At 34.5% G+C, this 14,533-nt stretch overlaps 1 protein-coding gene across 1 annotated transcript; it reads right to left on the reverse strand.

Moving 5' to 3' along the window:
- Positions 1–1,276: 1,276 nt before the first annotated feature.
- On the reverse strand, positions 1,277–2,218 carry LOC114078820 (olfactory receptor 6C6-like). The gene has a single exon (XM_027919865.2). The coding sequence runs from the start codon at positions 2,213–2,215 to the stop codon at positions 1,277–1,279; it is 939 nt and encodes a 312-aa protein (XP_027775666.2). The 5' UTR covers positions 2,216–2,218.
- Positions 2,219–14,533: the final 12,315 nt, after the last annotated feature.

Consider the following 14,533-nt stretch of genomic DNA (forward strand, 5'->3'; position numbering starts at 1 on the left):
TTCCACTATGATAAATTTTATTTCAAAAAGACATATGGAAGGATAAAAACTTTCAGATTGGCATTTCAATTTACTCACTTTTCACACTAGTCAAAGAAATGATGCACTTTTGTGGATATATTCCTCAGACAATAAAATACCAAAGTATTGGAATAAGGGGGAAAAAACTGGCTATTTCCAAAGAGGAGACATGCTGCTAAATCACATCAGCATAAGGAAGAAGTTATGGATGCATGCAATAGCATAGGTGAACTTTTATGCTGAACAAAAGAAGTCAGACATGACATTCAAACGTGAAATTTCAGAATAGGCACTAAACTACACTGACTAAAGATCATCACTGCATCCTTTAATTCAATGGCTGATAGAGGTGTTTTTATATACATGCTTTAAATATATAAATATTTCCTCCAACCAAGATATAAATGAACTGTAGGTTGAATTTCTATCATGAATTAGTGTCACCTGTAGTGTTCAGAAACTATCAAGTAAGAACCGAAGCCTGGAGTTAACTTATTTTTACCATAAATGACAACTATTTATATTTACATATGACTTATTCTTAATTATTACAATTCCATAGAGAAACTTTTTCAATAGAATATCCTTTCCTTTTATATGTTATAGCTCTCCCCCAACACCCTTAAATTGTTATTCCCCTTATTCATCTTTCAAAGTTCATCATCAGTGCTGATTCTTCTTGGAAGTTTACTTTGAACTTTGAAGTTGCTTACATATTCTATTTTTTTCTATCACAACATCAATTACATTACATAATAAATTGTCATGTTGTGTGTTTTGACAATTTTAGCAATGCAAAATGCTTAATAGCAGATATAATGCTTAGCATATGACACCTATATCACAATATTGAACTAAGTATACGTAGAAAGGTTCACTTGCAAAAAGCATTCAGTAGGGCTGGGGTTGTGGCTCAGTGGCAGAGCACTTTCCTCACACATATGAAAAACTGGGTTCGATCCTCAGAACCACATAAAAATAAATAAACAAAATAAAGATATATAAAAAGCATTCAGTATATAAAACTACCCTTTAGGAGAATAACATTTCCAGATGAAGATAGAATTTATATTCTGGATTGAAGAAGACAGTCTATTCCTAGAGATTCGAAAGTTCCACTCACAAAGAAGAGCAGAGAGACTTGCAGATAGATAGAGAATCTAGTAAAATCTAAATAGTTAAGGGAAGAAACATCATAGATTTAAACTAATATAACAGATAAAAAAAATGTTCTCATTCATGTTCCGACAGCATGTTATTTATGTCTAAACACTGTCTTTTGTTGAAAAGAAAAAAACCTTTGGAGCATATGCTTAAGAGCTTCTTTCATCTGCTGGTTCCTCAGGGTGTAAATGAAAGGGTTGAGTAAAGGAGAAACAGAGGTATTGAGCACAGCTACATCTTTAATTAAAGTCACCCTTTCTTTTGCTGATGGCTTCATATACATGAATATACAACTTCCATAAGTGATAGAGACAACTACCATGTGTGAGGAGCAGGTGGAAAAAGCCTTCCTTCGTTGTTGACCAGAAGGGAATTTGAGAATGGTTATGATGATGAATGTGTAGGAGAGAATCACTAATAACAATGTGATGACAAGTGTCAACACAGCTAAGACAAAAGTCATCAATTCTATGAAACGTGTATCTGTGCAAGAGATCTGCAGGACAGAAGATTCACACAGGAAGTGATCAATCACTTTGGAAGCACAGAAATCCAGCTTGAGTAGCATGAGCAAAGGGGGGAAGATGTTTAAGAATCCAGCTACCCAGGAGCTGAGCACCAGTAGGTAGCACACTCTGCTGTTCATAATGACTGGGTAATGCAGAGGTTTGCAGATGGCGACATAGCGGTCATAGGACATGGCAGCCAGGAGGTAAAACTCTGTAACCCCTAATAGGAAAAAAACACAACCACTGTATGAAATTGTTTTGTCTCCAGTGAGAATGCTTATCAAGAACCATGGGATGCAGACTGTTGTAAACAAAATTTCTAAGAAGGAAAAATTTCGGAGAAAGAAATACATTGGAGTCTTGAGACGGGAATCCAACAGGGTGAGGATGATGATAATTAAGTTCCCCATCAGGCTCAAGATATAATTGAAAAATAGAAACAGGAAAATCATAATCTGTAGCAGAGGGTCATCTGTGAGTCCAAGCAAAATGAACTCTATCTCCACTGATTGATTCTTCATTTCTCTTTTGTCCTATCAAATTTACAGAAAATAAAAACTAATATCATGGGCAAGAAGTTATTTCTTTTTTTTTTTTCAGCTATATAAAAGTTCTACTTTCAGAAACTTACCAATTCACAAGTATTTCTCAAGTCAGCTTAGAGTTTACCACAATGAACGTATCCTTCACATCATTTGTCATCTTTATAAGAACACTGAAACCCTTCTCTTGTCAGCAGCTGAGTAGGTCCTCCTTGCCAGTTTATAGTACACTTAGTCATTTGAAAAATGCAGCTCTTCAATTTTATTAGTGTTAATCTATGCCCAATCTTTCAAATGCTTTACCACATAGGCTATTTAAATATTTGATTTTTTTTTGGACCCAAATTGAACTCTGGGGCACTGAGCCACATCCACAGTCCCTTTTTGTATTTTACTTAGTGTCAGGGTCTCACTGAGTTGCTTCGGAACTCACTAAGTTACTGAGGTTGGCTTTCAACTTGGATCCTCCTGCCACAGCCTCCTGAGCCCTGGAATTACAGGCATGTGCCACCATGCCTGGCTTGATTTTTTTTTTTTAATTTTTTAAATTTCTGAATTTAGGTAATATTTCAAATAAATTGTAATTCAAATGACACAATGGTTATAGAAAATAGTTTTTTTTTCATGTAGCCATAATAACTAAAAGTTTAGGGATACATAAAAGAGTATAGGATATTTTTAAGGAGGAAATTGTATATGAGGATCTAATGAGTATTCAGCAGGGTGAACATGGAGGTATCAGATCAAAGCAGTGCTTAGCAAATAATTGAGTAGCATGAAAATAAATAACACAACTTTCACATGTGGGTCATCACTTGAACCCACTATGGCAAACACTGCCACTACTGTATGGTTTTCCTTTACCATTTTCTGTCTTTTATCAGATCTGGATGGTGGGGTTAGATAGGAAGATCTATGGAATAACAGTGATAACTTAAGTTACATTACCAAAATTATATTTTAGGTAGAATCATTCAATGTTCATTCTTGATTTACAGGTAGTATGCAGGTAAGAAAAATAGATTGTATTTCCAGAATGTCTTGACAGGAAATTAAAACTTTACATATATATTCTAGCAAGATTATAATTCTATAAATATAGTGAGTATTGATTATTTATATGAATATTTAGAAGACACCTAAAGCTTGGAGAATGCACCTTTTGCATAATATACAAGAGTTAAGATGGCATATCAGTTCTTGATGAAGATGTTGCAAAGTAGAATGACATATAATGATATTCAATTGTCAGGAAAATAAGCTACTAAATCTATAACCATAATATTGTGCCTGTTGAGAGCTCTATATGCAACAATTACTATTGTTGGTGCTCTTCATGTGTTACGTGGGACAAAATGAAATTAAACATTTAAAAAATATGTGCTCAGGCTTGCATTCAGAGCAAGATGTCAGGTTAATAGAGGTTATTTTCAGAAGCCCTGGCTTTACAGTTGCACAGTTTTCTAAAAGCTTTATTTAATTTTTTATAAGTTTTAACTAGAAGCTTAATTGTGGAACTATGCTTCTAAAAAGAATTAGTGATACCCCTAAAAATTTTTTTCTTAGGTGTTTTTACAATCATAACAAAATATTTAAACCTATTATAAATGGCTGCTATGTAAAATCTTGTGTTTTGCATTGAGAATATTTACAGAATTATTTTTTACCTCTAAAGCATAATTTATTCTTAAAACAGTAGAATGCATATAAAAAGTTAACCAAAAAATGAAAGGTTGACTAGTGTTCTCTACAGGAATTTAAAGAAAGAGATATCCTGAGTATTTGGATCTGTAGATGGGCCTTAGAAGGAGATGAAAAGATGAGACAAGTTATGCTAGGGAGATGAAGCAGGATAAGCCAAAGAAAAGAAATGGCTCCAACACAATTTGGTTGAAAACAGTATTTAGAGTTCCCCTGTTTAATAATTTCTAATGATAGCATAAACTACTGGAAAGAGCAGTGGCCCATGTCCAGAGTTCTTTACCATATTCAGAATATTGTGAAATCATATATTATAAAATTGTCTCATTTACGCAAGTCATCCCAATGGCATCACTGATATAAATGTTTAATTATATAATAATTTAGAATTTCCTCATCTCAAACTATCGATTTGTCCTGCTTCAACAAGCATACATACCATGTATCTGTCCAATACGTACTGTGAGGGAACAAAGGATAATGTGAACACAGGGCAATCACTGCAATTATACACAGTTTTGTTGAAATGAGTAAATATCACATAAAAATTAGAACTTAAAAGGCTTGTCAGTTTTAATTTTTTTTTTAATTTTGTCTATAAATTTCTCCAGTATCTACAAAAGCTGAAGTATAGATAGTAGTTAAAACACTAACCTTTAATAGTTTAACACAGATTTGTATACACTTATTTGGGCAAAACTTCTGCACTTTCATACTTAACTCATCATCCTGCTAAGCAGAGAACACTGATGATCAGTTTTTCTCCCTAAGCACTTAATTCTACATAAAAATATGATCAATTTAAATGTCATTTTAGAAATATTATTTATGACTAATTTATTATCTGTTGTTAGAAAATTTATCAAATTACCTTCTCTTCTAAAATTTACTATACCCACTTCTCTGGAGTGTTGGTAACCCTTGCTAAATGTGATGTGCAATAAAATATGAAAATTAACCATCTCTTGATACCACAAAGGATTTATGTCTTTTGTCTTACAGGGAAAAAAAATCTAACAAGAACTAAGAATTCTCAGGATAAATGACATCTAAGAATATCATTTCCTAAGGGACTGCTAAATTGAATTACAGAAATCTTTCTACACACACACACACACACACACACACACACACACACACACACATTTCTACATGTTCTAACTATGCTTCCAAAGAATTCTGTATATGTTGCTCTACTAGTTGATTGCCTACCACATACCCAGTCCCAGATACATAGTTAAGGGTTTAAAAGTAGAGAGAAAGAAGAATATTTTTTAGGTTGATAAAAAAATTGAGAATATAGGATGGAAAAATATAGCATCCATTTTTTTGCTCTTTCAGCCATTTATTTATTTTTATTTACAGTTTGTGTTCAATGCAAACAAATTCCATAACATGAGAAGTTACTATGAATCAAAGCATAAATACACAAACACAATATACAATCCAAATAGATGTACAGATTTCAGGTATAAAGCAAAGGGGCGTGTTCATTCACACACACAGTAGCTTTAGATCTGTTTGATCTGGTTGTTCCATGTAGGTTTCTAAAGATGAGAAAAAAAATGATTTGGGTTATCAAGACTATGGTGGCCATATTAGATACTGGAACATGTAAGCATCAGTGTGTGACCATGTGAACAAAGGATTTCAGGGAGTGTGTATTTTTCAAAAGGTTTCTGTGTTTCAAGGCAGTTGTAAAAAAGATTTAGAGGATCAAGATTGCTTTTAAGCTTAGAATCAGGTTCTAACTATCTAAAAATATTGACTGGTAACAGAAAGTGTCCCAAATGTGGCTATTCTGATCCATAGTTTTTAAAAAAAAAAAAAGTATTTACAGAAAAAGTGTAAAAGTTTTTGTAAATTTAATATGCAAGCTAGCTTCCAGTCTTCACTTCCCAAATGCTGATTTATAAATTTGGCTTCTTCACATAGTTAGTTGCCTTTCTAATTTCAAGATTTGCCATTTTACCTTCAAAGAGGACCATTTTCAACTGTGAAAAGTATTCAACAAATGTAGAAATAAAAAGCAGCATTTTGAAATTAGTTGAGGTCAATGCAATTCTACTCTTTGGAATCAGTTTAGCTAAAGGAATCTGGCACTCTTGTTGAATGAAAACATGAGATGGGAGATGCCTACCATTTGACTTTGAGATGACAAGCAAGATTTACTCATGATGCCTGGATTTTGGGTGAATTTAAATCTATCATTGCCCTGGCACATGTCAATTACTACATAAAAGTTCAAACATAATATCAAATCTAAAAACCACAGAAGAAAGGGTTCAATTCCCAAAGGAACAGAAATAGCTTAACAATGTGAAACTTTTTCTAGAATATATCAGCCCTAAATTAGTGTTGCTGAAACAATACATTGAGGATTTAGAGTAACACCTGGAAGTTCCCTCTAGTGTACATATAAATAGAATCATGGAAGCTTTTAATATTACCTGTTTTATGGCCTTATAGATTTCATGAACCAAATGAAAACTGAAATCTCCATTCCACATTCCATCCTTTATCTTTAGACAAAATCTATTCTTGTTTTCAAATAGAGTTTTAAATGTCCATGTGTTTTATGCCTCATTCAAATAAATCATGTCTCAATTTTGGATGTTTTCTCTTTTTATCTTGTACATGAAACTCCAGCAGATTTAATATTGGCATTCATTACCTATGAAACCCTTCACATGTCCTTCAAACCAATCAATTTGGAATTCTCAACGTTTTCTGTGCCAATAAAATCAGGTGTGGAATTGGTAGATTTGATGCAGACCAGCTTCTTCCTTGACTTTACTGGACTTCTAGTCGCCATTCCGATTGGGGGAAGTAGAAGATGGGGAAGTAGAGACATTTCTTGGCCTGAGTCTCTAACAGTAGAGACGTAGAAGAGAGAGCAAGATCACAAGGAGACTGGCTGTTGAATGCAGGGCACTGCCACCTGTGCTGGGTGTAGCATTAGTTGAATTGGGAGCAGCAGAGGTACTCTGTGAGGAGTTACTTGAAAGTGTCACAACAGCTGTTTGGTGTGAATAAATCTGCGTGGCTAGGAGCAGTGTCAGAAGCAACATCCCCAGCCCCATCCTAGTTACGCGGTGTGTTTCCCTGGTTGCTAGGTACAAGGAGATAGGACGGCTCTGGGAGGGTGCAGGCAAAGTGGAAAACATAGCATCTTATAGGCCAACTGACTTCAGGCTAAATGGTTATACTACAAGCACTTTGTTTCTTTTTGGTTTCCTCACTAAACAACAACATCCTGTCAGAAACACACCACATCAACTCATGGAAATATTTCAAATTTGTTAATGGCTGCATAATTCCTCTTTATAAGGATGTGTCATGGTTGATTTAATTGCTCTCATATTTTGGCTAAGAAATTGTTTCCAATTTTGACAATTAGAGTGCACCAATGAATAAAATTGTGCATATGTATTTTTGTAAGTTTTTTAATAAAATAAAAATTATAGAATATAGTATAAATTCCTAAACTTGAGATTTCTAAATCAATAGCAAACCCACTTTCAATTAGCAATGTTAAATTGTTTTCTATACAGTATTTCAGTTCCCATAAACAGTGTATTATTAGGGTTCTTGTTTCTCACCAACCTTAACAACAGGGTAGATTTTGATAGTTACAAAATGTTGGCTATTGAGAGGACTAGACACGGTAACTGAGAATCATGTTACTTTGAATTTCTGTAATTACATGTGGGATTAAATATTATTTCACAAATCAAGCAGCCATTTCCCATACAATTATAAATTGTCTATATACAGGTTTAGCTAATTTTCTCTATCAAGTTTTTATTTTCTTATACCTCTTAAGAGTTGTTTATATATCATTAATATCATTTTTTCATCTTTGATATTATAAATATTTCCTCCTAGTTTGACCATGATTTGATTTTGTTTATGAGGCTGTGTCTATATAGGTGTACTAAAAAAAGCCTTTATTTTTGTGTCTTCAAATTTGTCAATCATATGTATTGTGCTTGTATTTGATTAACATCTAGAAATCTTTTCTTATATCAAAGATGAAAAGAAATTCACAGTATTGACTGTTTCAATGTTGCATAGCTTTTTGTTTAATATAATTATATTCATTTTTTTTTCTTTTTTGTTTTTGTGTCCTGGGCTCTTGGGGTCTTGTCCAAAAATCCTTGCCTATTTTGATGACTTAAAAATTCCCCATCTATCTTCTTCCAGTAGTTTCATAATTTAACTTTTCACATTTAAGTATTTCCTTCTTTGCTGGGAGCCATTAGCCAAGTAGGTATGACAATTTCCTTGCCAGCGTACCCCATGTTGCTTAGTGGAAGGACTCGTGTAAATAGGACACTTTGCAGTGACATTGCATGTAGGTGACCTTACTCAAGGACCAGGGCGGATCTGGGTTTAGGGTGTTCCCGGTTTAGGATAATCGGGTTTAGGGCGTTCCTGGTTTAGGGCATTCCAGGTTTAGGGCGTTCCAGGTTTAAGGTTATTCCTGTTGGGAATAGGGAGTATCCTGCTGCCTGAGTTCCCCTTGAGTTCTCACGGGATTCAGACAGTATTTTTTGGGAGACAGAAGCCCAGTGGGGGTGGATTTGTGCAGAGAATGTGGATTTCCCCAGAATGTGATTGTAGATGGCTGGTGTGAGTTCGGGAATAAAGAGTTGTTGTTTGAATCTACAAGCTGTGTGGTGGCTCGTGATTTTGTGCCCAGCCAGACTGCAGCATTCATTAGCCCAATGTCTCCCTCTACGGCATCGTGGGCAAATACCCGGTATTCTATTCCTTTGATACCTACTTTTGTTAAACCCTCCTCCTATGGGGCAATTCCTTTTAAAATGTCCTGTTTGTTCACAATCATAGCATGTTTTTGGCCTGGCATCTAAAGCCTGTCGTACTGCAGCTGCCAAGACTTGCCCTTGTTCATTAATATCTCTACATAATTTAATATATGTGTTTAAATCTTCATGTCTCCATGGTCTAATAACCTCTCTGCAGCAACGATTTGCTTGGTCATAAGCCAGTTGTTTTATTAATGGCATTGCTTGTTCTGTATCGCCCAAAATTTTGGCAGCCGTTTGAATTAGCCTATCTACAAAGTCAGCGTAAGGTTCATTAGCTCTCTGTATTACCTTAGATAGCTGACCTTGTAAATCTCCATGTCCTTGTAAAGTCTTCCATGCCCTAACTGCGTCTGCAGCAATTTGTGCATATATAGCAGGATCATATTCAATTTGTTGCTGTTGACCCTCATAAGGTCCTTTTCCTAACAACATATCTAGATTTCTTTGAGGGTAACGGGCTGCTGCATTTCGCCTAGCTGTCTCCGCGCAAAATTCCTCATTGGCAACCTTCCATAACAAATATTTTCCTCCATTTAGTACAGATTTACACATGCTAGCCCAATCTGCTGGCGTCATGTCCAAGTTAGTAATGGACTCGACCATGCTTACCGTGAAGGGAGCTTGGGGACCATAGGTTGTTACAGCCTCCTTTAACTGCTTCACTGTTTTAAAATCTAAAGCACGGTGAATTCGCTGCCTTCCTACCTGTTCAAGTACAGGGCATGCTAACCTTTGAGGTCCTGTCTCAGGATCCCATTTATCAACTACGGGGTTTGAGGGCCACTCAGCTGTCTCTATCCGTGGGGCTGTTGGTTGAATTACGCTCTCTTGTGATAAAATGGAGTTAGTAACAACCTCCTGTTGTGGTCTTTTTCCTAACAACCCCTTTTCCTTTAAATTTTCTTCCTCTGTCTGACTAGCTCGAGAGACCTTCTGTTTTGCTTGATCTAAAATGTCTTTCTCCATGGTCTGAACCTCTAACAATTTACTTAACGTCTTTTCAGTTTGTTTTTTACTAATTTCTAATCTACTATAAAGATAACACAACCCAATAAGATAACACAAAACAAAACCGAAACTGAATGAAACAAAAACGGAATAAAAAAATCGTTGTATCAATTTTCTCTTCCTCAGGGCTGACAAACTTCAAACCTTTAGTCAACCATTTTTTCCAGTTTGCCTGAGAAATTTCTAGGGATAGGCAGCTTGAAACAAAAACAAAATAAATCAAAACAATAACACATTGTTTTTTGAATTGGTCACCCATTCTTTCGCTCTTCCTCAGGGGCGAGCAATTTCACTTACCTCCAAGCTTTAGACGTTCCCCGTACGAGCCGCCAAATGCCACAGTCTGGCTGGGCACAAAATCACGAGCCACCACACAGCTTGTAGATTCAAACAGCAACTCTTTATTCCCGAACTCACACCAGCCATCTACAATCACGTTCTGGGGAAATCCACTTTCTCTGCCCAAATCCACCCCCACTGGGCTTCTGTCTCCCAAAAAATACTGTCTGAATCCCGTGAGAACTCAAGGGGAACTCAGGCAGCAGGATACGCCCTATTCCCAACAGGAATAACCTTAAACCCGGAACACCCTAAACCTGGAATGCCCTAAACCGGGAACGCCCTAAACCCGATTATCCTAAACCGGGAACACCCTAAACCCAGATCCGCCCTGGTCCTTGAGCAAGGTCACCTACATGCAATGTCACTGCAAAATGTCCTATTTCCACGAGTCCTTCCACTAAGCAACATGGGGTACGCTGGCAAGGAAATTGTCATACCTACTTGGCTAATGGCTCCCAGCACTTCTTTATGAGCTAGTTTTTGGAACTAATGAGAGATGGGATCTAGCTTCATTTCTCAGCATTTGTATATTAATTTTACCAGCACTCTTTATTGTAAAGACTATGTTTTCTCCTATCTTAGCATCTTTGTCATAAAACAGTAGCTATGGAGGTTTGGGTTTATGTCTAGTAATTCTATTCTGTTCCATTTGACTATGTGTCCATTTTCATCTCAATACCAGGCTTTTAATTTTTTTAATATTTTACATTTATTTGTTCTAATTAGTTATACATGACAGCAGAATGCTCTTCAAATCATTATATACAAATGGAGCACAATTTTTCACTTCTCTGGTTTTACACAATGTAGGATCACACAATTCCTGCAATCATACATGTACCTAAGGTAGTGATGCCATCTTATTCCACCATCTTTCCTATCCCCATGCTCACACCACTCCTTTCCCTCTTCCTTGGCCAATCCAAAGTTGCTCCACTTATCCCATACCCCCCATGCTAATTATGTATTAGCATCCACTTATCTGAGAAAACATTCAGCCTTTCATACCATGCTTTTTTGATTGTTATAGCTTTATAGTATATTTTGAAGGCAGGTAATATAATTCCTCCTGCTATATTCTTTTTACTCTAGAGTGTTTGGATTATTTAGGGTCTTCTTTTGTTGAGTATGGGTTTTAGGATTTTTTTCCCTACTTCTGTGAAGCATATCACTGGTACTTTGATAGAGATTATATTGAGTCTGTAGATCACATTGGGAAATATGGAATCTTAACTTTTGATTCTTCCAATTCAAAAACATAGAATGTCTTATTTTTTCTGTCTTTCTTTTTTTTTTTTTGTTTTTTGTTTTCTGCCATTTTCATATTTTCTTTTTTTCTTTTTTTATTGGTTGTTCAAAACATTACAAAGCTCTTGACATACTGTCTTTCATCTTTAATTTCTTTCTTTAATGTTTGTATTATTGTGATATTATTCCTATGTATTTTATATTTTTCTAACTATTGTAAGTGGGATTTTTCTCTTTATATTTAGGTAATTCACCAATGACTTAGAGAAATGCAAATGATATTACACATTGAGGTTATATCCTGCAATTTTGCTGAATTCATTTATTACTTCTAATTGTTTCTTGGTGAAATTTTTATGAAGATCATGTCATCTGCAAACAGACAATTTTACTTTTTCCTTTTTAATTTGGATGCACTTTACTTCTTTCATTGCAGAATGCTCAGACTAGAACTTCCGGTATTATGTTGATAACATTAGTGAAGCAGACATCTTAATTTTGTTCCAGATCTTAGAAAGTTTTCAGCTTTTTCCTATTCAGTATGATGGTAGCTCTTGACTTTTGTACACAACCTTTATTATGTTGGGTTATTTTCCTTCAAACCCTAATTTGATCATTTTTTCATCATAAGGGGATAATAAATTTTATCAAATATCTCTTCTGTATGTATTGAAATGACCATTTTTTTATCCTTCATTCTGATGACATTGTGTATCACATTTATTAATTCATATGTAGAACAATCCTTGCATCTTTAGGAGGAATAACATTTGATCATGATGAATAATTTTGGAGTGTAGCATTGGATTCAGAATTTTTGTATTTTGTCAAGAATATTGAATCTGTATTTATCAAGAACATTAGCATATACCTTTCTGTGCTTGCTCACTCTCTCTCTCTCTATGACTCTGTGTGTGTGTGTGTGTGTGTGTGTTCTTGTCTAACTTTGATATTAGACGAATAGTGACCTCAGAATCATTTTGTGAGAATATCATTTTCTTTATTTTTTGGAATAATTAGTATTAGTTTTTCTTTAAATGTTTGGTGGAATTCAACAGTGAAACCATCCTGTCCTTGGCTTTTCTTTAATGAGAGATTTTTGCAAAGCTCACATATGAGGTGGAATTAACATCCAGACTATATAAGGAACTCAAGGAACTCATTAGCCAAAGGAAAAAAATAAAGATAAAAACAAGCAAACAAAAAAATCTGATTTAAATATGGGCAATGAACCTAACAAGATATTTATGAAAATAAAAGGCCAACGCAAATATGAGAAAATCCACAGTGTGACTAGTTATCAGGGAATTGCAAATAAAAAACACAGTATCACCTCACTCCAATAAAAGTGACTATCATCAGAAAGACAAAAGACACCAAGTGGTAGTGCAGATGTGGAGAAAACATTACACTTGCACATGTTGGTGGGAATGTGAATTAACAACAACATGGAAAACAGTATGAAGGTTCCTCAAAAATTAGAAATAGAATTGTCATACTCTCCAGTAATCCCACTATGATTACATATTCAGAGGAAATGAAATCAGTATATCAAAGGAACATCTGTACTCCTATATTTATTGCAGACTATTCAAATTAGCCAAGAGATGAAAACAATCTAAGTGTTCATTAACTGATGGATGATAAAGGAAATGTGGTACAGCCTGGCCTGGTAGCACACGCCTATAATCCAGTGGCTCAGGAGTTTGAGTCAGGAAGATCCAGAGTCCAAAGCAGCCTCAGAAACTTAGAGAGTCCATAAGCAACTCAGTGAGACCTTGTCTCTATATAAAATACAAAAAAGAAAAAAGGCCTGGGGACCTGGCTCAGTGATTAAGTGCCCTTGAGTTCTATCCCTGGGTACAAAAAAAGGAAGGAAAGAGGGAGGGGGGAAGGGGAGATGAGGTACTGTGTCACACCAGTATACTACACAACCTCATGGGGAAAAAATGAAATTTTGTCATTTGAAAAAGCATGGATGGAATTGGAGATTATTATGTTAAGTGGAAAAAGCTAGGCAAGTACTACATGATATCACTCATACGGAATCTGAAAACGTTTGTTTCATGAAAACTAAGAGTAGAATGATAGTTAACAGAACAAGGCACAAGAAGGAAGAAGGAGAGATGGGGACTGTTTAATCATTGGGAATTAAGATACATTTAGATAGGAGTAAGAAGTTATTTGCTGTTGCACAGTATGGTGAATACAGAAGACAAAAAAGCACTGTATATTTCAAACAACTGAAAGAAAGGATATTGAATGTTTTCATCATGAAGAAATGAAAAATATTTGAGGAGATATACGTTTACCCTTACTTAAATAATTCAAACTGTACACACCAAAACTTCACATCATATTCCATAAATATAATCTTAATGTTATATGTATCAGTTAAATATTCAAAAATAAATTCACCCACATTTTCTTTTAATACTGTTTATTTTCAATTTTTATATTTAGATCAATAAATCATTTGCAGTCAATTTTTAGGTATGATTTAAGAAATGACCTATCTTTTTATCTTTCCAATTATGTAAAAATTTGCCCAGTAATACACATTTAAAAGTTCATATATTTCACATGTAATATAGTCTATATCAATCTTTTCATTCTATTCCACTTTATGTAATTACTAATACTTCTACAACTTGATATTTTCATTAAATATTTAATGCCTGATTATTGTAGTTTCTTGTAGGTTTTATTTTCTTAACAAATTCTTTAGGCCATAGTTGCTTTATTATTTCTTCAAAAAATGTGTTCTACCTATATCCATAAGGAAAATCTTGTTGGTATTTTTATTGAACTTTTATTAAACTTTTAGTAAAATAAGTGAGAACCTTCATAATTTTATAAAGAATAATTCTATTGAATCACAAACAAAGATTTGTTGTTTTTTCCCTACCTTCAGAGAATGTGTATGATTTTTTACTTTATCAAACAAGAGATATTTTCTTCAAAGTACAAAATCAAAAATCCTAGCCCAGTCAAATAAAAAATAAAAGGAGAGAAAATTAAAATTAATGAAATCAGAAATGAAAGAGGAAATATTATGACAGATGCTTCAAAAATAATAGAATCATAATAGACTACTATGAAAAATTCATGCCAAAAAAATTGAATAACCTAGAGGAAATGGACACATTCCTAGTAATATATA

The sequence above is a fragment of the Marmota flaviventris genome, chromosome 3, assembly GCF_047511675.1.
Source record: "Marmota flaviventris isolate mMarFla1 chromosome 3, mMarFla1.hap1, whole genome shotgun sequence".
Classification (NCBI taxonomy): Eukaryota; Metazoa; Chordata; class Mammalia; order Rodentia; family Sciuridae; genus Marmota; species Marmota flaviventris.